General features: G+C 46.3%; 1 protein-coding gene and 1 long non-coding RNA gene across 2 annotated transcripts in view; one reads left to right on the top strand and one right to left on the bottom strand.

Annotated features, from left to right (window-relative positions):
* LOC123389647 lies at nt 1-23862 on the bottom strand. Its single transcript, XR_006604290.1, has 2 exons — nt 23694-23862; nt 1-417 (listed from the first exon to the last, which is right to left on the bottom strand). It is a non-coding gene; the product is annotated as an uncharacterized LOC123389647 (long non-coding RNA).
* The window catches only part of CCND2 (cyclin D2), a 30069-nt gene continuing 27890 nt past the window's right edge, over nt 22114-24292 (top strand). The window contains exon 1 of the mRNA XM_004778282.3: nt 22114-22609. Coding sequence (XP_004778339.1) covers nt 22415-22609 — 195 coding nt within the window. The 5' untranslated portion in view covers nt 22114-22414. The remainder of the gene's footprint in view (nt 22610-24292) is intronic.

Below are 24292 nucleotides of genomic sequence, written 5' to 3'. Positions count from 1 at the left end.
TTTTGGTGAAGTGTATACCCTTTTCCCCAATTTATTTATGGCTTCCGATTTGCTTGTTACAGTAAAAAGTCAAATGACCAAGGCATGTAGCATTTGCAGGAGTTCTTCCAAACATCGTTTTTACGAGCTAGAAGTTAACTTAAAAAAAACAAAAAAACCCAACTCTTTGTTTCAATGCTTCATACAAAAAATCTCTCAAAACCAAGAGACGACTTTCCTATTTTGGCAAGCACAGAGAAATGAATGCAACCTTCTTGGTGATCTCAGTTAGGGAATTCTTCTGACTTGAGGTCACCATGGGGCACCTGGTCTTACTATCCAGGACTGGAGATGTAGTCAAGTGGATACTGGTGCTTTGGCATCTCCGGGAATTTTCCACATCAATCCTGGTATGAGCCAGTTTTACTGTATAGTCTCCTACAAGTGGTAGACAGAGAGGGAAGAGCAGTTAACAGAGTGGTTTTGATTTGCTGAAATGGGGTCATCTGCCTGTACCCCTCACTCCCAACTGTTTTTTCTCTTTTCTGTTTGCTACCAGGAACTGTGTTTACTCACACAAAATGTGTGGGCTTTTCTCCCAAACCAGACAATTCTCCCACTAACTGGGTGCCCTAAAATTCAATTCCTGGGGTTAGTACAGATGCTATGGGTTAAGGGCTTGGGCCTGCCAGACTGCCCTACATCTGATGCCAGACACAAGCTCGAGGTGGCCAACTGTACTCCTGAGTGACCAGCTGTAAATTCAGGGGTTCCCATAAGACCCTTCTCAGGTTTCATTGTTTGCTAGACTGTCTCACAGAACTCAACAATAGTTTACTTTTTATTACCAGTTCATTATAAAGGGTCCGAATAAACAGCCAGATGAAGAGGTCCATAGGGTGAGGTCCGGAAGAATCCTGAGCGCAGAAGTTTCGGTCCCCATGGAGTTGGGATGTCCCCCCTCCTAGGCATGATTGCTTAAATCACAGGCTATTGGTGATTGACTGACCCTCCAGCCCCTCTCCCTTCCCAGGAGGCTGGGGGAAGGGACTCAAAGTTCCAACCCTCTAATCATGCCTGGGTCTTTCTGGAGATGGTTCCCCATCCTCAAGCTATTTGGGACTATGGAGAGTAGTCTTATTCGAGTAAAGAACGCTCATGTCATCCTCTCACACAGGAAATTCCAAGGGATTTAGGAGCTGTGTCAGAACCAGGGACGAAGACCAAATAGCTATTTTTCTTTATCATATCACAGCTACCCTAATGACTCTGAATAAAATTCTCTAGGACACTGTCTGCAAATCTCTCACTTCTTTGAGAATTACCTGAGTTTGTTTATTAAGGATTTGACACTGTTTCGTCTTCTCAGAAGTAATTCCACTCACCGATCATGGAAAAAGCACACTATAAAGGTCTTTGTACAGTCAATAAACCAATATTGAACAACTACTGTGTATAGGCACTGCTAGGACCTCTAAGAGACAGATATCTACCTTTGTAGGTGTAGATAGGAAGTTTCCTGACTTCGTTTTGTTGAGGACAAGCCAGAAACAAATCCCAGACTTTGATGCCCAAGGTTTTGACATCATCTTTGAGTCCCGGTGTGCTCCTTAGCCACAGAGGACCTGACTTCTTGTCTCTTTCTCTGCAACACCCTGTCATAGTAACACTGACTTACAGGGTTATTGGGGACATTAAATGAGATCCGCGCCCAGAAAGCTGTATCAGTCACGCTGTGGGCATCTGAGAAACGCGTGTATGTAAAGAGCTGTAATGCCAGGAGACACCGTACCAGAGAGCTGACAGGCGTCCAGCACCCAAGGACGAATGAACAGCAGAGAGGGCATATTTGCTCTAAGAATGGGGTTACAGGGGAGGAAAGCTCCCAGGATTGCCTGGACTAGATTCCAGAGGGTCTGAGGTACTGATCACCTGAATGAACAGTCTAAGCCCACAAGGGACCCCTGCCCTGAATGAATATGCACTGACGTAGACATCCAAATACCCTGGCTTTCTGGCCACTGAATGAAACGGAGTTTTGCAGGTATGTGGGGGAATGGTCAATCAGGGAAGCCTTCACGGAGGAGGTGGCAGAGGAGTCAAAGCCCCAAAGATGGATAGGGTTTCAGAAGGTTAGGGGCCGAGATAATGCAGAGATCAGCTTAAGGGTGGCCCATCACATAGGCCCCTCCTCTGGGCAAAGGCTCTGTGGCCTGTCAAGGATGTATCCCTCTTTCTCCCTGAAATCTCCCTGCTGCTGCCTAAACAGAATGCTACTTCTTCTCAGCCGGCTCTTGGGAGAGCTGCTACCTACACCCTCACCCCTACAGAACAGCCCTTCTCAGATGTGAATGCTGAGGACATGCCAGCCCTTCCCTCAGGTTTTCACCTCTCCCAAAGACCACGTTCTCCTGGTCTTCTAGAAGCCATGACTCATCTCTGTGCTCTGCCTAGCATGGGGATTCCAGCCCACGAGTGGGCCCTGCGGCCTTCCCTGGCAGGGCTGCCAGCCTGTGGCTGCCGTCTCCACTGCCCCCATCCCAGAGTTGCAGGGACACAGCAGTCACTGGCGCCCCCTCCCAGCCCAGCTCAGAGACTCTATTCTCAGCACTCTGGCATCCCAGTCCAAGTTATCACAGGCCAGTTCAAGTGGAAAGCGAAACAAAAACTGAGGCATGTCTTCCTATTTTATCACAAATTGAGTGGTCAGATATAATCCCAGCTCTGCCTCTTATCAGCTGGGTGAGCCTGGGCAAATGACACAACAGTTCTGTGCCTCAGTTTACCCATTTATTAATAGTATTCCTTATCATAGTGTTGTGAGGACCGAATGAGTTACTATAAACGAAATACTTGAAACAGTGCCCTGTACAGTGCGAGACACTATTTTTTAAAAAAGATTTTATTTATTTATTTATTTATTTATTTATTTATTTGAGAGAGAGAGAGAGCAAGAGCAGGGAGAGGGACAGATGGAAGCAGACTCCCCAGTGAGCAGGGAGTCCAATGTGGGGCTTCATCCCAGGACCCTGGGATCATCACCTGAGCCAAAGGCAGATGCTTAACCCACTGAGCCACCCAGGCGCCCCAGGAGGCACTATTAGCATCATTGTGTTATCATGGTTAAGAGAGCAGAATACCGAATCAGGCTGACATTAGAGACATCACTTAACGTCTGTAAAGGTCAGTTTCTTCTTCTTCTAAAAACGGAAATAATAACAGTATCCAGTTCATTGCACAGCCGTGGGACCATATGAATAACTTTATGTGAATGATTTAGCACCGTTCTTGGCACACATTATGCTGGGAAAAGGTTTACACCATAAAGAAAAACAAATTTTGAAGAAAGAGACAAACACAGAGACAGACCTTGGCTAGAAAAGTGACAACCATGGGGCACCTGGGTGGCTCAGTTGTTAAGCCTCTGCCTTCGGCTCAGGTCATGATCCCAGGGTCCTGGGATGGAGCCCCACATGAGGCTCTCTGCTCAGCAGGGAGTCTGCTTCTCCCTCTCCCACTCCCCCGCTTGTGTTTCCTCTCTCACTGTGTCTCTCTGTGTCAGGTAAATAAATAAATAAAATCTTTAAGAAAAAGAAAAATGATGACCAAACTCAATGCCTGCCATGTTGACTGCAGTCTGCAGCTCCTCCCCAGAGCTTCCTCATCTGGAATCTGGGACCTCCTTGCCCTGCCTCACCATGCCAGGCCTGGGGTCTCCTGGCACAGTTCAGTCACAGAAGCAATGTAGTGCAGAATGAACAACATGCTTAAACTCATCTACTCCACCCCCAGGAAGCCAGGGGAGTAAAAAGAATCCCCTTTAGAAGTTTTCTTGCTTGCCCCACACTCAGAGATCTGCCATCTGGGAGGGTAGCTGCTGTGTGTGGCAAAGATCCCTTGGACCAGCCACGTGGCTTTGAATGGTGTGGTCAGAAGCCCAGGCCTTGACTTTTGAAAGACTCATTCAAGTTCTGAGTCTGCCAGTTACTGACTGTGGGATTTGGGTAAATTTTTAACACGCCCTAACCTGGGTTTCCTCCTTCGTAAAATGGGAAGGGTGAAAGTTATCTCAGCGTGGAGCTGTGAGAATTAAATGGGCCATGTGTAGGATGCCTTAGCACAATGACTGGTAGGTGTGGGTGCTTCGTACATTTTGGTGATGCTTATCAGCTCTGGATTTCTAAAACCCAGAAGACAGCAGGGCATTCTGTTCAGGAAGTCATTTTAGAAAAAATCTGTACCCTCTTCATTTTTCTGGTTGGGGGGAGAGTTCAGGGAAAAAGGGTGTGACCATGGCCTGAGCCTCTGGAACCCATCTGCCCAGTGGGGCAAACTTACCAACCTGTGCCCATCCTGCTTCAGGGCTGTCGTCCTCCCCTGGCTGCAGTCATCATGCCCGACACCATCAACACCCTGCCTTCTGCAGAGATGGGAACACTCTGGCATTGTTTCCTCTAGCCAATGGCATCTCTCTGGCCTGCGATTGGTACCTCTGAGATTCCATCGCAATCCAGGCATCCCAGCTATGTCAGCGTGACTCACGTTGTGTGTGTCTGACATCCACATGGCCCCGGAGAAGGCTGGCCCCAGCAAAAGGTTATTTGGAATGCTGCTGAATGTGTGAGGGCTGTCAAGTTATCTTTTTGGGGTTAGGCCATTAAAGCCGCATCTGATGTTTTATGGAACAAATGAGATACAGTGCATTTTGAAATCCATGGGGCAGAGAGAGCATTTTTATGGATGTGGACACACTGGCAGTTAAAAGTAGGTAGGGCTTTTTTTTTTCCTCTAAAACGTTGCAGTCCTTCTTGCACATAGCTGTTTAACTTCAATGTAAAACAGAAACAATCCCCAAACGTGAAGCATGAAGACTGCCGTACTAAATAGATTCAGTGCAACCCTGAACTGCTGGGTTACCTGGAAGAGTGTGGATCCGTCTATCTGCCTCTTATCATCCCAATCAGAGGGCTGTCTGCTCTGTCCTTAACTTCTCTACCCAACCTTCATCACACCCCTGAAGAAAAATTTCTTCCAGGCAAACCTAAATCCCTCTTGAGTGCTTTTTCGTCCGAGCCTTTGATGTCTCTCCATCCCCTCATTCCCGTGAAGTGATCAGTTCTCAAGACGTTCTAGCCACACCAGCCTGCCCTTAGCCCTCTGAGCACACCCTGCATTTTCCCACTTTTGTTTCTGAGCTTTGTCTCCTTTCTCCAGAGCATCCTTCCCTTCCATCTCGGCCACTTTTCATCCAACCAAATGGTTTTAACAAAGAGTCCAGACAAATAACAGGCACACTGCCAGGCAACGATAAGATCACAGCAGACCACATGTCAGAACCTTCTCTTCCTCCAAGCCTAGACTCAAGTGCCACATCCTCCATCCAGCCTTGTCATTCATCCACTCAACCGAACCCCTTACTCTCTCTTCCTGCACTCCGGTAACACTGAGGTGACTCCCTCTCTGTTACACTAATGTGAAAACTATGTGTGCATGTGTCTGATCCCCTGCAGACTGTAAGGTTGCTGAAGAGAGGAACCTCAAGATGCTCACTTTCTATCTCAGACCACTTAATTTATAGAATTAAGACTCCAAGATTTCCTCTTCCCATGGACACCTGACTGTTCAAAGAAGCCACATATAGCGACGTTGGATGGAAATTTCTTTATAAAGGCAAAATTGGTGAGAGAGTGTGCCTGAACCCCTACTGATTGGAAGTACTTACATTATGGTACATTCTTTTCTTTTTTTTTTTAAAGATTTTATTCATTCATTTGACAGAGAGAGAGAGAGATCACAAGTAGGCAGAGAGGCAGGCAGAGAGGCAGGCAGAGAGAGAGAGGGAAGCAGGCTCACCGCCGAGCAGAGAACCTGATGTGGAGCTCGATCCCAGGACCCTGAGATCATGGCCTGAGTTGAAAGCAGAGGCTTAACCCACTGAGCCACCCAGGCGCCCCACATTATGGTACATTCTTACAGTTGAAAACCATTCTGCGTTTACAACAAATGCAGTTAGGGCCTATGGGTGGCTCAGATGGTTAAGCAACTGCTTTTGGCTCAGGTCATGATCTCCAGGGCTTGGGACGGAACCCCACACTGGACTCCCTACTGAGCAGGAAGTTTCCTTCTTCTTCTCCTTCTGCAGCCCCCTTACTTGTGCTCTCTCTGCTTCTGTCTCTCCTTGCAAATGGATAATAATAAAAAAGTCTTTATAATGAATGAAGTAGATCTACATGGACTGGCATAGAAAGACCCCAAGAGATTACTGTTAACTTCAAAACATCAATTTACTGAACAGTATGTTTGGCATGAACTTATTTAGGTTTTAAACTCCTACTCAAAAGAAAAAAAAAAAAAAAACCACCCCAAAAGTAAAGATCTCTATGATGTCATTGAACAGGTAATGGGTTCTCTGAAAATGTTGGGAGAAATCATTAAAAAGTGAATCATATGCCCCCTAAACATTTCTTTGAATTTAATTTGCATTTATTTACCAATCTCTTGGTATCAGTCCCACTTTTTTTTGTTTTTGTTTTTGTTTTTGTTTTTGTTTTGGAAGTAGGCACCTCACCCAACATGGGGCTTGAACTCCTGGCCCTGCGATCAGTTGCAATCTCTACTGACTAATCCAGCCAGGTACCCCAGTCCTAAGCCTCTTTTTTTAGCATAGGTCTGGTTCAGAGCTCTACATCATCTTTTATATGTAAGTCACATGCATAACACATCATCTATGATTTCTAGTTTTGTTTGCTGTAAGTTGGAATAAGAATTTAAAGACATGGATACAATTATTTGAGTGCAGGATCCTAACTTACAATATGTACAAGCTGTGTGACCTACATGACTTAAGCCTCTCAAGCATCATATCTGTAACGCAGGACATAATAATAGTAGCCATAGGTGACCAAGAGGAAAAAAGATCACTCTTTGGGTACCATATCTAGATCTTAGCAAGGTTTAGCTAATCTATTAAGTATTTTACTTTCTTATTATTATGGTGCAGTAAGAAGATAAAGAAGCAACAAGGAATCACTCTACCTGGGACTCTGGCACCTTCTCTTTCTGCCTTATAGATGCTCAAAGTGCATAAATATCAAGGGGAATAAATACCGAGGCATAGCCGTAGGTGAATGAAAACTTGCTATGTGACAGTACTGTGCTAAGTGGCATGACAATTCAGTGCTTAGGAAGTTAGTTTCTGTTGCAAAGGATATTACAATCTAATGGGAAAGGGTTGAATACATATGGGAAAGTAATAATAATAATAATATGGAGTACTAGTTAGGGTATTTTTAGTTGAAATGATGAAATGAAAACTAATAAAGTAGCCTAAATACTAAATTTCTTAAATGGCTTGGAGCAATGGAAAATTCCAGAGCTTGAGGCACTTCAGGAGATACTTGACCAGGGCTGTGGGTCCAGTTCTCTTTGACTTTCTTAGTTGCTGTACTATGTGTGTCATCTTTATTCTCAGGAGGGCTTCCTGCTAGTAGAAAAAAAAAAAAATGACCCCAGCAATTCCACTCTCAAATCTGAGACCACATCATCAAACTACAGTTGTGAAAGTTCCTCCAGACTAGTCAAGTTCACATACCCATCTCTAACTCAATCACTCTGGCAAGACAGACAGGATTATGTTCATGGGCTTAAGCCAGTGATCTAGTAATGGAATCAATTTATTGAGTACTTCTTCCCTGCCTTAGGCACCTGTTCTACATATTGTCACACATTTTTCTGCCCAAGAATCCTATGAGGTAGGTGTTACCAGCATGTCCAGTTTGTGGTTGAGGAAATTGACGTCCAGAGAAGTTAAATAATTTTCCCTGGGTTGTACAACTAATAAGTAGTAAGGCCAAGATTCATACTTCAGCCCACTGATTCCAGAACTCACTTTCATAACCACCAAAACATAGAGTCTCTCAAGGTGTATGCAGTTTATGCAGTTTTTGTCTTAAAGTCTCTATTGTCAGGTATTAGTATAGCCACTTCAACTCTCTTTTGGTTAGTGTTTGCTATATATTTTTTCAGCTTTTTACTTTAAACTTATTTTTGTCTTTGCAGCTAAAGGTTATTTCTCATAGAGAGCATATATTTGGATCATGTTTCTTTATCTATTCTGCCAATAATTTCCTTTCGATTGGAGTGTTTAGTACATTTACATTTAATGTAATTACTGAAAGGTAGGATTTACATCTTCCATTTTGCTATTTGTTCTTTATATATATTTTGTCTTTTCTGTTCTGTTTTTCCATTGATGTATTTCCATTGATGTATTCTAAATTCTTTTGTTTCACTTTTTTTTTCATTTCCTTTAAAAAAAATTCTTAGTGAGTGTCTTAAGGATTACAATTAACATTTTAATTTAAAATAATGTGGTTTGGATTAATATCAATTTCATTTCAATAGTACACAAAAGTTTTACTCCAATATAATACTGTTCCCTTTTCTCCTTTGTTCTATTATGTCATACAAATCACATCTTTATACATTATAAGCCTATCAGCACATTTCAATAATTATTACTTTATGCAGTTGGCTTTTAAATTAGGTTAGAAGAAAGTTGTTACCAAAAAACCCCCACAACATCTATATTGTTTCTTATATTTACCTACATGTTTACATTTACCAGTGCTTTTTATTTATTTGTGTGGATTTGAGTTACTATCTAGCATCTTTTCATTTAAGCCACAAGAACTCCCTTTAGTATTTCTTGTACAGAAGGTCTGCTAGCAACAAACTCTCCCAGTTCTTGTTTATCTAAAAATGTCTTGACTGTTCCTTTATTTTGAAAGATAATTTTGCAGGTAGAGAATTCTTGACTAACAGTCTTTCTCTTAGCACCCTGAACACGTTATCATCATAATAATATGATAATAATAATCATATTATTCTTGGATGTGTAGATTACCGTTTTTTAAAAATATTTTATTTATTTGTCAGAAAGAGAGAGAAAGCAGAAGCAAGGGGAGTGGCAGGCAGAGGGAGAAGCAGGCTCCCTGCTAAGCAAGAACCCCGATGCAGTACTTGATCCTAGGACGCTGGGATCATGACACTTCACCAACTGAGCCACTTAGAAGTCTCTAGATTAATGTTTCAAAATAAATCGGGAAATGCTCAGCCACTATTTCTTCAAATATTTTTTCTGTCCCCTTCTCACCTATCCTTCTGGGACTCCCATTATGTGTATGTTGGTGTATTGAGTGGAACCCCACAGGTCTTTGAGACTGCTCATTTTTCTTCATTTCCTTTTCTTTCTGTTTCTCAGACTGGATAATCTCAATTGACTTACCTTCAAGGTCACTAGTCCATAATTTTGTTAGTTCAAATCTGTAGTTGAATCCACCTACTGAATTTTTCAATTTAGTTATTATACTTCTCAACTCCAGAATTTATATTTGGTTCTTTTTAATAATTTTTCTCTTTATTGATATTTTCTATTTTTATACTTTAACTCTTTAGAAATGGTTTCCTTTAGTGGTTTGAACATATTCACATTTGAAATAACTGATTTAATATCTTTGTCTAATAAGTATAATATCTGGGCTGCCTCAGGAATAGTTTCTACTGATTGTTTTTTACCCTGTGTATTGGCCATATTTTCCTGTGTGTCTCATAATTTTTTTACTGAAAGCCAGACATTTCAAGTAATATAAGCAAATCAGATCCACCACCACCACTCACACACGCACTACTAGGTTTATTGTTTTTGTTGCTGTTTGTTTACTTAGTGACTTTCCTGGACTAATTCTATAAAATCTGTATTCTTGGTCATGCCCAACCACGGAAGTCTCTGTTTAGCTTGCTACATGGTCAAATAATGATTAGACAGAGATTTCCTTAAATGCCTTGAACCAATATGTCTCTGAGCCTTTAACAAGGGACTCTAGTGTATGTGTGGACACACCTTCAACAATCTGGCAGGCAGTTTAAAACTCTACTCTTGCACAGAGGCTTAAGATCAGCTGGCGGCAAGTAATTAGGGCTTTCTCAGGTCTTTCCTGGGCACATGCAAAGCCATACACATGAATGTGGCCTTCTAGATTCCCAAGGACATGTCAGAGCTTTTCAAAGTCCCTATGGACAGCACATGTTCCAGTACTTCCTTTTAATTTTTTTAGCCAACCTCTTATTAACCCCAATGGTATTGCAACCTCAGGTGGTTGGAATGTTAAGCAACTGCCACAGATTGTTTTGGACAAACATGCTGGGAATAAACCTGTTCACAGAGAGCGAGCTTTGAGTCAGGTCAAATAGTGACAAACCCTGAGATGGGAGCTTTTCCAGAGAACAGCTAACTAAGACAAATAATGACATTTTTCTGCCTTAAAAAAGGCAGAGAAGTTTGAAAAGGTGACAGGATAAAAGAAAAATCTACTTGGAGAGGCAAAAGTCACAGGTAGTTATGGTCTGGTAAAAAGTAAGGCACCCAGTCCAAAAGTTCAAAGTAGGGAAAATCTTAAAAATTAAAATGAACAATAAGTACGTAAGGCCAGTTAGAGAACAGAATAACTTTGGAAACACAATAAAATGCTGACAGAAGAAATAAGATTAGGGAGAGTGTAATGATACAAATTGATACAGTTTGACAATAATAACCAACCTTACTTAACTTATGTCAGCACTTACTGTATGCCAGAGTAAAGGGCTAAGCTCACTGCCTTCACTTTTTACAACCACTCTGCTAGGTAGATATTATCATCTCCATCTTACAGATGAGGAAACCTAGGCTCGGAGCAAATAAGGAATTCATCAATCCTTTCGTAACAGCCCTAACGAGGTCCTTTATTTAATCACTGAAGGTAACCCTTGCCATTTTGGAATGGATTGCAGAGAAAGCTCACTATATGAGCAGAAATCTTCCTCCTTTTATTGTTTTATGAGAGATACTAGTTTTGTTCCCTGGAGCTGCAAAACACAAGATACAATCATCTGGAGTTTAATTCACCCAATTTATAGATGAGAAAATGGAGTGCAATTTTGGGTTTCATTAATAAGATCAGCCTCCAGAAGATGGGGTGACAATTTTCTCTTTCCTGTCTAGTCTAGGCTGCCTCAATAGCACCGGGGGTGCCAAATATGTGGTAAGAGAAAAGTGGGTGGGAGGAGGTGAATGGCAGTCCCTGACCCTCGTGTGTTTTGTTGTAACCATTTAGACAGTCTGCAGGTTTCTAAATTTGCTCCAGGTTGCTCTTTCTCATTAGCCACACAATAAGAAAGATACACTTAAAGATGGATATCAGCAAAGTATTCAGATCCAGAGGAGGACAGCCTGCTAATGAGGGACTAGCATCCAAAGAACAGTTGGAGAGAAAGGGTAGTCTAGCCCAGGGGAGAATGGGTGAGACGACATCCTCAAACATTTGACCAGCTGTCAGCCTAAATGACAGAGACAGTCACCTTTCTTGTGTCAGTAGCCACAGATGACATTTGTGGGCAGAATTTGCCAGGAAACAAAAAAATTCTGGGCCCCTAATTAGCTGTGAGACCTTCAATAAGCCATTTAACCTATCATCTTTTAGGATCCTTATGGTACATGGTTCCTGGGAAGATCTTATGTGGCAAAGGACTTAGCTCAAAGCCCACCAATAGCAAGTAGACACCAATGCTGCTAAGTTTAGATGCTGAGGAAGTATTTTGTTCAACCTAAGAAAGCAATGTATATCCATATAACAGACAATGAGGATACCTTATAGGACATGTGTTTCTCATCAGCAGAAATGTTTGATCAAAGACATCATCTTTATTGGGCGGGGACACTAAAAAGGCTCCTCTGTGATAAAAGGGGTATAGACTGGGAGACTCATGGAGTTCCCTTCCAAACCTAAAATGTCATCCCATGTAAATCTTGCCCCAGATGACACAGTTTGTGGCACAATGGGGACTAGAACCCACCTCTTCCATCCCTAAGTCCAGGGCTTTCTTCATGACATCATATGTCATACATCAAACAAACAAACAAACAAACAAAAAATGTAGAACATTGTCTAGAAACTATTCCAAGTATAACTGTTTATTCATTACAAGTTTCTCTTTTTCAGTAGCCACATTTTAAAAAGGAAACATGCCTATAAACACATAATATTATAAAGCAAATAATTTAAATCTAAGTAGATTTCATTGGAGTACAAAGGATCCCAATGAATGAAGTTTCTCACATGTTCAAAGCAATGAAAAGTGACGAAGAAAAGTGGAACACAGAAGAAAGTTTTATTTGCTTATTCCTAGTTTATTAGGACATGCCAGAAAGCAAGGAGGGATGTCCCGTGTAAAGATGGCAACTCTGGAAATTTGCTGTACTCCCTTTTCACCAAAGTAGCCACCTGTTACACATAAGCTCCATGTAGCTCAGTATGTGCTTCATTTAAAGTGCCCATAAGGCTCTGAGCTGTCACTTAGTCACCTAAAAAGGGCATGCAAGTTAAGGTCCATTCAAAACTCTATGTTTAAATGTGCTCAGATGGGGGCTGTGTTTGGGTTGCAGGAATAAAACATTTGGTTAGTTTGCCCCATGTGCTGGGATTTCCTTATGCACCCTGGAAAAGGTATACAGTCCATATATTTTAACATTCCCCATATATTTTTACATTATGCATGCACATATGCGCGCGCGCGCACGCACACACACATACACACACACACATTCAAAGTTAACTCCACACCCAGCATGCAGCCCAATGCAGGGCTTGAACTCACCATTCTGAGATCAAGCCCTGAGCTGAGATTAAGAGTCAGCTGCTTAACCGACAGAGCCACGCTGGCACCCCTACATTCCATATATTTGTTAAAGACTGCCATCCTATTCCAACAATTTAGGATTATGAAAACACCAATTTCTATCAGCTGACACCATGCTTCAAAGTACCCACCCACACAAGGAACTGAATTTAAAAGGTTCGGACCTGGGAGAATTTAAAATCTTCCAAGATAATTAGGGAGTGAGACTGTGCCTCAATTCACAATTTAAGAATTGTTATGTAAAACATAATATATATATAAAAGACGCTCTAAGACAAAATTCCTATGGATGATGGTGATGATAATGAAGAGAAAGCCATGTTATGGGGACATAACATTTAAAGCCGAAAGGGAATTTACTGATCATTTACTGCAGCTAGCCAAGTTTGTAAATGAGGAACTTCAAAACTAGAAACATTGAAGGCATCTGCAGGTCACAGTGCTGCTTGGTGGTCAAGTAGGACCCAGCATGCAAATATTCTAAATTCTAGCCCAGGGCCATTTCACCCTGCTGTGGGAAGGATAGTATTTCCTGCATCCATTTAGAAGACATCCAGGCTACAAATTAGAGTCTATCTTCTGCTCTGTCAACTTCTGGGGGACTTGGGACAAGTAAATGATCCACTCTGACCTCCATTTCCTAACCAAAGGAGTCAAACACTCATCGATACCCTGTCGGATTCAGGGAGGATTCATTCAGACGAGAAACAGATGCTCTGGGAAATAGAGCTACTCAAAGAAAGGAATGCTCTCAGATGGACCAAGAAAGCAGCTTCATCTCTGGCAACTTAAAAATGACTAACCAAACCCCAAACATGTAATCCAGACATCCAACCAACTAGTCCCAACAGAGTATAAACAAATTAAGAACATAATTTGAGAATAATTTAAGAACATTATAAAAAACACTGTGCAATTCAAATAACAACGACTTGACTGGACCGAGTTTTAAAGGGAAGATAAATTTCCATTTCCCTGGCTCAGGTAGGTTGTGTGCGATGGGCAAAACATGGCATCTCTTTCTGTGCCTTTTGTTCTATAGCTTTACTATGTTTAAAGCACTCGTTTCTCATGCTTAATCACTAGAGAACGTGCTTTTCAGGATTAGGGACTGTATTCTTCAACTCTTTTTCCCTCCTGCCCGCCTTCCAAAACATTCACTGAGTGTCTAACACTATGCCCATGACATTCCCAATGCCTGGCACACTGTGTGGCACATGGTAAGGACTCAGTTTTTACTTTTCAAAAATGAAGGAATACAACACAAAAGTTTGCATTCTCCAAAGCACAGAAATCTCCGCAAATTTGACTCCTCATTTAAACCATTAAAATTCTACCTGATAGATCTGAAGCATGCCCCCGACCTGCTTTGATGTATCTGCACAGACGGGTGATGTTATCAGTTTAACACATATGTGATCGTTCAGCATGGATGCTGTATAGAATTTCAATCGCAGACTCCTACTAAACACAGAGGCATATTCTGTGGCTGGACAAAATGTCATGAGGTCCTATAGTCCATTCCCATTTCCAAGCAAGACTGCATGTAATCTATTATATCGAACAAGGCTTTCCTAAAGCTGAAAGATTTCCACTCAGTGAAACATACAGGCAGCCTCCGTAAAGTATTAAGTATTTAAATGGAAGGTAAGACTTGGGTTTCTTGAGCTAAGTATGATTTTCATCCTCAATGTAGCCAACTTCACTGCAGTGCCACTACTGATTTACTTAAATCATCTGCTAGATGACCAAAAATTGCTGGTAATTACAGAATATTTATATGAACTTCTCTTGTAAAAAGGCAAATACATTTGAGCCTTATTCAGTATTTTGTTAGGGAAATTTTAAATTAGATATACCATATTATTGAAAAAAGAGAAGAACTAGAAGAATATATATTTAGACGTGAGGGGTAGAAAAACTATTCACCCAGTTTATTGGAATTACACAGTGGAGTTCTGATGCACTGGTCCTTGATGCAATTAAATTTCCTGAGTTTAAATGATTTCAGGAAGACACACAAAATGGCCTGTACAGGGCTAGACTCTCTTCTCTCAAAATATATGTGTATTTTTAAGTAATGTTTCATTATCCTAAAATAATTGGTGGCCAGATGTAAGACATTTCATCTGAAACTTTATGTAAACTAACCCAAACGGTTTGCTTCAGGATATCTTCCTTGACACCAGGAAAGAGTTTTTTGGTCCTGGGTCTCTGCATTTGCCTGACTAACTGCCTGGCTGGTCTCAGAAATGGAAACATACGTGGGCATGATGAAGGAAAGCATTTAGAATTTAGACGAAAGAATTTTCTAGTTCCTTTTTAATCGTGTGTGTTTTTCTCTCCCCCTAAGCAATAGGTAGAATAAATTTTGGTGACTTTTTGTTTTCAAAAGTGCAAAATTGAATGCTTTTGGTGTTACTTCCCAGGACAAAAACTTAACGTAGTCTTCATAATTTTTTTCTTACAATTTGATGACAATTTTTGAAGAAAAATAATGTGAAGCTTCACACACACTCATTGAAAGGAGACGGAAGAATCACCAGCATCATTATCATCAATAAATAGGTCTTGAAGGAACTCACCTTTTTACATCACAAAGAAAGAAGTACTTAATTTCTACTTAATGGGACCACAGTGACAGTGTGATCTGAGATGACTAACAGCAGAAAGAAATTAGTATTTTCTGCTCTAATTTCACCTTCCACATAAACCCCTCTGCTCTGGATTTGTGCTTTTCTCAGTTGTTTACATAATGCATAGGCGCAGACTTTGTTTCAAGTTCATGTAAAAGCAGATGCCCTTACTTAAGGCTGAGCAAAGAGGAAATGCATTCCTCCTGAGTCTAAATCCAACCTAGGTTGGATTGTCTAAAACACTTCTACAAACTGCTTGCTTTTAGGTCAACCCTAAAATAGAAAGAATATATCACTCCAGAGGTACACATTTTGGAGATTACAAAATTTTAAAAACAACCTGTTTCACATTTTAAAACTCATTCCTTTTTATGCCAACAAAAGGATCACCCAGAAAATAATTTTAGAAAAATTTTCAACTTGCCTCCTGAAATTTACTACCAGCAAAAAAATTTCCAAGAAGCCCCAACAACAAAACTATTTCTCCGGTTTTTATTAATTAGTTATAAAAGTTTGGAGAATATGAACTCAGCATGTTGTAGAATTATGTTACAAACTGTACTAACAGATGCTGGCAATCCTTGTGTTTAAAGATTGCAAAATAAAATACAAAATAAGAAATACTTATTAGAAATACTTTATATCGCTTCAATTTGGTTGTAACTGATACAGAGTTGAATAAAACAATGAAATCAAAAGAATATTCAATCATGCCTGAAAGCAGACATTGTAAAGGGGAATGAATGAACCTGGACAAAATTGAAGTGTCTAGAAAACAAATAAAAATGACTATTGCTCAAAAAAAATTTCTGGATGGGGTAGTCTTGACAATTTACCAAGAATTTAGATCTACAAAGTGCTTAACTTGACCACCCACAACTTAGGTGTCTGAAATGAAGCAGGAGTAAAATTTAAAGGACATTTATCTTTTACGTTTTTAAAGTACTTCCCTTGGCTCTTTCCTTTTTTTTTTCCTCAATATATATATATTTTTAACCTTTGTATACACAAACCAAGTGTCCATCAAATCAGGCACTAAAAAGGAAGCCCTCTTAAATAGCTTCAACAGTAAGTATTGATATTATCACCAATTATAACTCTTCTTCTTCAAAAGAAACTAAACAGAATGTCTTGGGTCAGATCAGCAACCATTAAACGAAAAAGAAATAAATAATAAGATAAAAATAGAGGGAATGTACTAAAACGAATGAAGAAAGTAATACTCAAAATCAAACTCTGTCATCTTAAAAAAGAAACACTTCCACACCTCCTATCTGATTGGAACAGAAAGCTTCTCCTTTACATTTGAAACAAGTAATTCCACCTCAAACCCACATTTTCAAAGAAGCCCCCAGCTTTCTGCCTCTGATTCTTCCAACAGTCCACCTAATGAAGGGAAAAGCCAATTCCCTTTTACTCCTTTTCTCCCAAACATTCTCACTACAGCTCCTTGTAAATCAGAATTGTCACTGTGGGTTCAGAGAACGTCGCATTTTAGGTATCACCCCCACCCCCAGACCGGAAGATTAGAAAGAGTTTGCCCAAATTGAGGGGAAATTGAAGGTGCACGGGCTCTCTCTGCAGTTGCAATCTCCAGCCCCTGAAGTCTAGAAGGTTCTCCCCGAGTCCCGACACCACATGGGTGCCCAGCGAGTGGGAGGGGAGTCGCCCTGCACTTTTCGCCCGTCTGTTTGTGGAACTCTCTGGACAAGCAGATTTCTAGATGGAATTTGTCCTCGCCCGGTAAAATCCATGCAGTATCGCTCCTAGCCATCTTCGGGAGATGGAGCTTACGCGTAATTATTCGAGCATCAACCCACTCGTGTTAAATGGTGAAGGGGGCGGGGGGCGGGGAGGAATATGTCGCGCGTGAAAAAACACTCCCGGTGTCAGAGCAAACGCAGAACTCATGACCGGAACCGACAACCACGGTCCCGTCTCCTTCCCTGGAGACCGGGTAGGAAGCTGAGCGGCCGAGCGTCGCGACCGGCAGTCGCGATATTCAGTCCGATGTCGGCAGGCAGCGGGGCTGGCCCGCGACCCCCCGAAACGAGCCCTTTCGGCGGCCCCGGGCTGCTGCGGGTTTCGGCGTGAACACTGAGCTCCGAGGGGGTGGCCGGCGGCGGGGAGGGGGGGGGGCCGCGGGGGGAGGGTCGCCGCCCCGGCCCGCCGGCAGCCCCGCACCGCCGCGCCCCCGCCCGCGCGCCTGCCGCGGCCCGCAGACCTGCCCCGCGGCTCGAGCGCCCATCGCGAGGTGCCGGACACGCCGCCGCCGCCCCGCGCCGCTCTCCCGCCCGCGGCCCCCTCCCCCGCCGCTTCCTCTCGCTCTCCCAGCCCCTTCCCCCCACGTGTGGGTGACGTCAAAATTCCGCGAAAAAGCCGCGTGGTGGCTCCCCGAGCGGAGGCGCGATTCCGCCGCCCAGCGGCCCCCTCCCGGGCGCGCCGGGGGGAGGGTGAAGCCCCGAGACGGCCGGTTCCTTTTCCTCCTGGGAGGCCAGGCCCCGCCGACGCCGCGGGCCAGGCGCCCCCCGCCCCAGATCTTATTGGAAAATTCACTTTTATAAACCTAATGCATTTCCAGAGCTATTTTCGGCCTCGTGAGGCGTGTCCTGCAGCTGAATCAGACAGGAAGAGGGGGAAGTTCGGGTCTTTTTATTTATTTATTTATTTCCAAGGGAGGGGAGTGAGAGGCTAGGTGGGTGAACAGACGGCAGGCGCAAGCCTTCCTGACCCACGCCTATCGCATCTGCTGCCTCAGGCACACAGCCCCGGTCCGGGCTGAGACACACCGAAAGGGCAGTGTTAATGCACAGGCCGGGCCCGACGCTGCCCCCCGCTGGATCCCGAGCGCCCCAGAGAGGCGACTGGGGGCGGGCGGGCGGCGACTGGGTCCCGGAAACGTATTCACACCTGGAGTCCCAGGGCTCCGGCGTTGGGAAGCCTTCCATCGGCTCGTCCCTACGCACCTTCCTTGCCCTTGTGCTCTCCGTCCCGACCTGTCCTTTTCCTTCCGCACGTTCTTCCAGTTCGCTTTCACTCCCTTCCTGTGACACCCCCCCCCCCATTTCTCCGTCTGTACTTTCTCTAGTTCTTTTTGGTGTCCCGGGAGCCAGGAGCTGAGACTAGGACATTTACCACTTACTTTTAACTAACCGTCGGGTTTTTGGGTTGCATTGTCAGATCATCCCTCAGTGGAGAACCACAGACACAGTCCAACTCTTTGGAGGACTTAGGGGAGGGCGATGGTCTCCATTCCCCAGGTTGAACTCACTCCCCTCCCCCCACCCGGCCGGAGCGCCCCTGTACGGAGACAGCGGGGCTCGAACTCGCGCGCCTCTATAGCTTTGAGCCGACAACGTGATCAACTGGCCCGCCGGCAGCTGCCAGGTGAGGTTGGGAGCATGTGTGATTAGCGTTTGCAGGTTCCTGCAGAAATGTGCCGATAGACACCCAACACCCGGCTGCACCCTACACCTACAGGGTTTTGTACACTTTCCAACCGAAACTCCAAAACGCGAGGAGAAGGGGGTGGGGAGCCGGCACAGAAAGGAATAAAAGTTCAATAAAACTTATGTTCACCAAAGTTTATCACTGATTCTATAAAGGACAGGATTTTTTTTCCCCCTGAGGGTGAAAAGGGGATAAGGAAGAACCAACATAATTTTTTTTCCCCCCACAGTGACCAGTTTTGACTTAAAAGTCAGAGCACAGGAGATTGGGTTTTTCTCTAAACCTGAGTATATACGCAAAGAAAAAGCGCACGTTTGCCCAGAAGGCAACGTGCCTGTTCCCGCGTGCTAGGCGCAGTGCTTTTTTACAAGCAAAATTAAGATCTTAACACATGGTCGGAGTGGCGACCCAAAGGGAAAACTCAGTTTCCAGCTCAAGGCTCGCGGAGACATTCCTGCCAACCTCCGCACCCTCTCACGCCCCACCCCGTGCGCTGGAGACTGAAACCCGACTGGGGGACTGATTCGATGCGAGGTTAATGTTCGGGAACAGTCCGTAATAGGAAGGGGAAGTGAATGGGGGAACTTGAAGAGGCGAGCCTGCCACGCGGGAAGCGTCCGTACTCGTGGGTCTAGGTGAATGAAGAGGCCACGGGGAGAGGTGGCATCTGCCCGCGCCCCTCTGTACCCCTCCCCTTCGCGACTACCGCTCCCCCAGTCCCGCGCCCCGCCGGAATTTCTCAGGGAAGCCAGACAGGAGTAGGGGTGGGGGGTACAGGGGAGGGAAGGGGCGAGAGGGCCCTCGGCGCTCTTCTGAGATTTGAGACTTCGCCACCCAGGCTCTCTCCCCAGGGTGGGCCAGGCCGGGAGGACGACCACCCGCCTCTTCCCCTCCCCCCTTCTCCCCACTTCAGGAGCCCAGGACTGGGGATGCTTTCCCTGCTGGGAGGTGGAGAGAAGACCGTGCTGGGTTAGTTATCAAGTGATGTCAAGAGGCTAGAAGCCTTCGCCGACTTCTGTCCTTGCCTGTCAGGCTAGATTTATACTTTAAAAATACCTCTCTCACCCCTTGCCCCCCCCTCCCCACCAGCTTTCTTTGAACCGCTGATAGGTGGCTGGGGTGAAGTCTGAGTAATTCCTTCATGGAGTCGGGTCTTAAAATGTAAGTTAATATATTTATTTGGAGTGACTCAAGCTTGAGTCGGGAAGTCCAAGTTGACTAAAATCAATAGGTAATTGTTAGGGACCGACTCTATTCCGAGGAACACTGTACTCAGCCTGAGTGTCACCCACTACGTAGGACTGTTTCATTTTGAGTTGCAAGTTGGGTTTCTCAGCTTTTTGCTTCCCGAAAGCTAATGGCTTCCACAGCAATTAGACATTTTCTTCGCCCTCCCTCTTCCCTCCCCTTTCTTTACCTACGGTAGATTGGATACTAATTCCCTGGGCTATTGATAAGGTCGCAGGCGCCCCGGCCTCTCCCCAGCCCGCGCCCGCCCCAGTCCCCGCTCTCCCTCCGCCCTCCCTTGGCTTCCTTTTGATGTAGCGGGGAACGCGTCCTACTAAAAAAAAAAAAAAAAAAAAAAAAAAAAAAAAAAAAAAAAAAAAAAAAGTAATCTGCCCGGTAACAATCAGCGCGCAGTAGCAGGAGCCCCAGAGCTATTGGCTATGCAAATAGAGGGAGGGGAGACGGCGCCCCAAACTCTTACTCACCCTTTTAAAGCGATATTCCCCCCTTCACTCCCCCATCCCTTCCGCCCCACCCTCGTTTAAAGGGGCTGGCCTCGGGGCCTGAGTTAATCGCTAGCACCTCTGGTTTATTCACTCCCCCCCTTTCAGGGAACCGAGTGTACAACTCACCCAGCGCCCCCCCCCCAGCTCTCCACGCCCCGGTTCGGGCCCCCTTTCTCGGTGAAGGAGGTGCTCGGTCGATCACGGTGTGTCCCGAGCCCTGACCCATGCCATGCTCCCTGCACGTGCCAGCTGGGCCAACTTGCTGGGGTCTCTGGGGTCTGTCCCCTTCCCCCCAAAGTGAAATTACACTGAAAGTTGGGGGGCGGGGTGGAGGGAGGAAGGAGGTAAGGAAACGCCACCATATCCCCTGTAAAAGCAGCCTTGACCCGGGGATGCATTTGAGCACATGTCAGAGCCGACTGCGCGGGCAGCATCTCCATCGTAATCCCGCTCCCCGGGAGAAAGCCCCGGCTGGCGGATGAAGCGTAAACCCAAGGGGTCGGCGAGGATGCCAGCGAAGGACCCAGGGTGGAAGTCTTGGGCCTCCGGGGAAAGGAAGGGGTGGTGTTGTTTGCGCAGGGGGAGAGAGGGGGAGCCAAACCTAATCCCTCCCTCGCCCCCCTCCCATCCCCTCCCCCTCCCGGGCTATTTCCTAGAAAGCTGTATCAGTGTGGCCACGCTCGGCGCAGACACCTCGGGCGGCTTGTCAGCAGATGCAGGGGCGAGGAAGCGGGTTTTTCCTGCGTGGCCGCGGGCCGCGGAGGAACCGATGGTAGCCCTGCCCCCCACCCCCCGGCCTGCGGCAACCCTGGGCGCCTCTCCGCTGCTCCCCGTGGCGCCTGTAGCGCCCCCAAGAAGGGGAGGGTTTCTGCTCTAGGGTCACATTCTATCACGTCGGAGAAGCCGCCCCCTCTCTCCTAACACCCACCCCTTCCTCTTCTTCCTCTCCACACACACAAGCGGGGTTGGGGGGTGGGTGGGGACACTGTTCTGGCCCCTTTAATCGAGCTTTTGAAACAGCCTTGAAGTGATCAGGAACTCAAACGTCCGAACAGAGCCTTTATCTCTGGATAGCCAAGGTTGCTATTTTCTAAAATCGCTTTCCTTAGTCTTCACTTAAGGGGTCTGTTTCTAAATTGCCTGAGCCTACCCCATCTTCAAGCGATCTACCTCTCATTCTCGGATCCTACATACATGGGCAGGAGTAGAAAGATCAATTTTGAGAAGCCAAGGTTGGAGGGTCGTATTTTGGCAAGATACACCCACAGAATGTGCGAAATTAGAGGGAATAAATAGAAATCGGTGGGTTTTTTTTTTTTTTTTTTGTGGGTTCCCCTATCGGGGCCCCTGGCATGCAGGGCTGGATAGAGGGAGAGGGCCTCGGAGAGCTAAGGAGAGGGGTGGGGGGGCGGGGGACCGCGTTTGAAGTTAGGTCGGGCCAGCTGCTGTTCTCCTTAATAACAAGAGGGGAAAGGAGGGAGGGAGGGAGAGATTGAAAGGAGGAGGGGTGGGACGGGAGGGGAGGGAAGGGGAGGAGGAACCGGAGAGGGGAGCGCAGCGAGAGGGAGGAGAACTAACTGCCCAGCCCGTTTGCGTCACTGCCTCGCAGAGCAGAGAAGAGCGAGCAGGGGAGAGCGAGACAAGTTTGAAGGGGAGGGCAGGCAGAGTTAGCAGCCCCCGAGGCTCTCCTCTCCCACCGCCATCCCTTTCCTCTCTTCTCCCCCAGCCTCTCTCTCTCTCTCTGCCCCATAACTTTTCTCTCGAAAAGTCCCTATTTAGCCAAAGGAAGGAGGTAAGGGGAACCCTGTCCCCTCCCCCCTCCCAAAACCCCCCAACTTTTCCAGTCCGGAGAAAGCAGGGGAGCGAGCGGGCGCCCGGCTGGCCATGGAGTTGCTGTGCTGCGAGGTGGACCCGGTCCGCAGGGCCGTGCCAGACGCCAACCTGCTATACGACGACCGCGTTTTGCAGAACTTGCTCACCATCGAGGAGCGCTACCTTCCCCAGTGCTCTTACTTCAAATGCGTGCAGAAGGATATCCAGCCCTATATGCGCAGGATGGTGGCCACCTGGATGCTGGAGGTAAGTCTGCAGACAGACTCTGTGTGTCCCCATCCGAATACTCGCCCACCCCCCCCACCCCGCAGGGGACCCTAAAACTGGGAGAGGGCAGGCTCCGCGCTTGCCTCTCCGCTCCCGTGCGCGAGTTTACCCCGCGCCCTTTGGCGAGACGCGTGGCTTCGTTTCTGCTCCCTGCAGGATGCAAGACTGACTGGGGGAGGGAAGGGGGAAAAGGGAGGGGGGAGGAAAATCTGGGAGAAATGAGGCTGTCCTGGGGCGGGGGTGGGGGAGCATCCCGCGCGCGTGTGCCTGCATGTGGCTGCCTCTTCTTCCCACCCCCATCCCGACCTGTCTGGCGAAGCCGCGGCTGCTTACGGTGCAGTGAAGAAGGGAGCAAGAGTGTGAAATCGGGGGCCCCAACGTAAAAAAAAGGAGCCCCCCCCAAAGGCCAGAGCAAATTCGCCCTAGCTTCAGGTCCCCGCATGTGGTCGCGACTCCGCGTTGGCACTTAAGGGGGGGGAGGGAGGGGGAGGAGAGAGGAGGAGAGAAACGGAGAATTCAGGAGCCCCGGAAGTCGCAATGAAGAAACGTGTGTTTTAGGGGAACCCAAAAGAAACACTTATTTACCCTTGCTCCAAATCTTTGCCGAGCAAGCCGTGTGCCCACGTATGCACAACTCTGGACCTGCCGTGGTTTCGCCATGTTGCTTTGCAAACTCCGGTTGGAAAGGCTGGAAAACGTCGCCCGCCCCCCCCCGCACCCCGTTATCCCGGCCACCCCACTTGTAATTGTGCCCTCTCCCCCAACCCCCACCTCACGAAGGTTACTTACAGTTTGGCTTTCCAGGTTCCTCGGTGCGGAGATTTGGGTGGGGTGGGGGGGGAGGAGGTGTGTGTAGGGGGGGGATGTCGGGGCACCCCTAAAGGAGAGGTCAGAGTCCCCCGTGTCTCTCTCCGGCTGCTCCCCGTTCCTCGGCTTTCCCCCAGCTCGGCACCACGGTCCCCAGTTTCTGCCCTTGTGGGCCGCAGCCGGACACTCCCGCCGCGGCGCTCACCCCTCCAAGTTTCCCCTCGGGATCCAAAGCCCTAGGGGTCGAGATACAGACCTTTCCGGCACCCGAACCCTCCGTTTCGGGAAGCCTGGATCCTCTTTGGGGTTTTCACGCCAAAACGGCTTTTCTAGGATATTTCCTCGATTTTTAATTATTTTTTGAAACCGTCTCCCCGTGCTCCGAGTCCAGCCGCCGAGGCTGCGGCGCTTCCTCCTCTCCTCCCTCCCCCTCTCTTCCCACCTCTCCCCACCCACCCCCCCAATAGCGGCGTCTGTGTCGCAGGGACCCCCCCGGACATTTTTTCCAATTGTCGGGAATGATAGAGCAGGGTCTGGGGGTCCGAATGAGACCAAGAAGAAGACCCCCGGAGCTTTCAGAATATTTTTATTGATTTTTTGAAAAGATGACGAAATCCAAAAAAGAGAGTGTGAGTGAGTTCGAGTGAGCAAAGAAGTCAGTAGCCAAAGGGAGCGTCGCGGAGCCGGGCGGCTACTGCGTATTTGTTTGCCTCCCGGGTTCGGATCTTCCATTCACCTCCTTTTTTACGTTCCTGGGGAACACCCCGGGGCAGACGGACTCTTTAGATTTTCGCTGTTTTCCTCGTCTTTATTCTTATCACATATTCTACTCCCCTCCCCCTCCCCACTCAAAAA

Source organism: Mustela putorius, unplaced genomic scaffold, assembly GCF_011764305.1.
Source record: "Mustela putorius furo isolate JIRA1106 unplaced genomic scaffold, ASM1176430v1.1 tig00003988_pilon_pilon_pilon, whole genome shotgun sequence".
NCBI classification, from domain to species: domain Eukaryota; kingdom Metazoa; phylum Chordata; class Mammalia; order Carnivora; family Mustelidae; genus Mustela; species Mustela putorius.
Note: the sequence above shows the minus strand (reverse complement) of the source record. Positions and strands in the feature narration are given on the sequence as shown.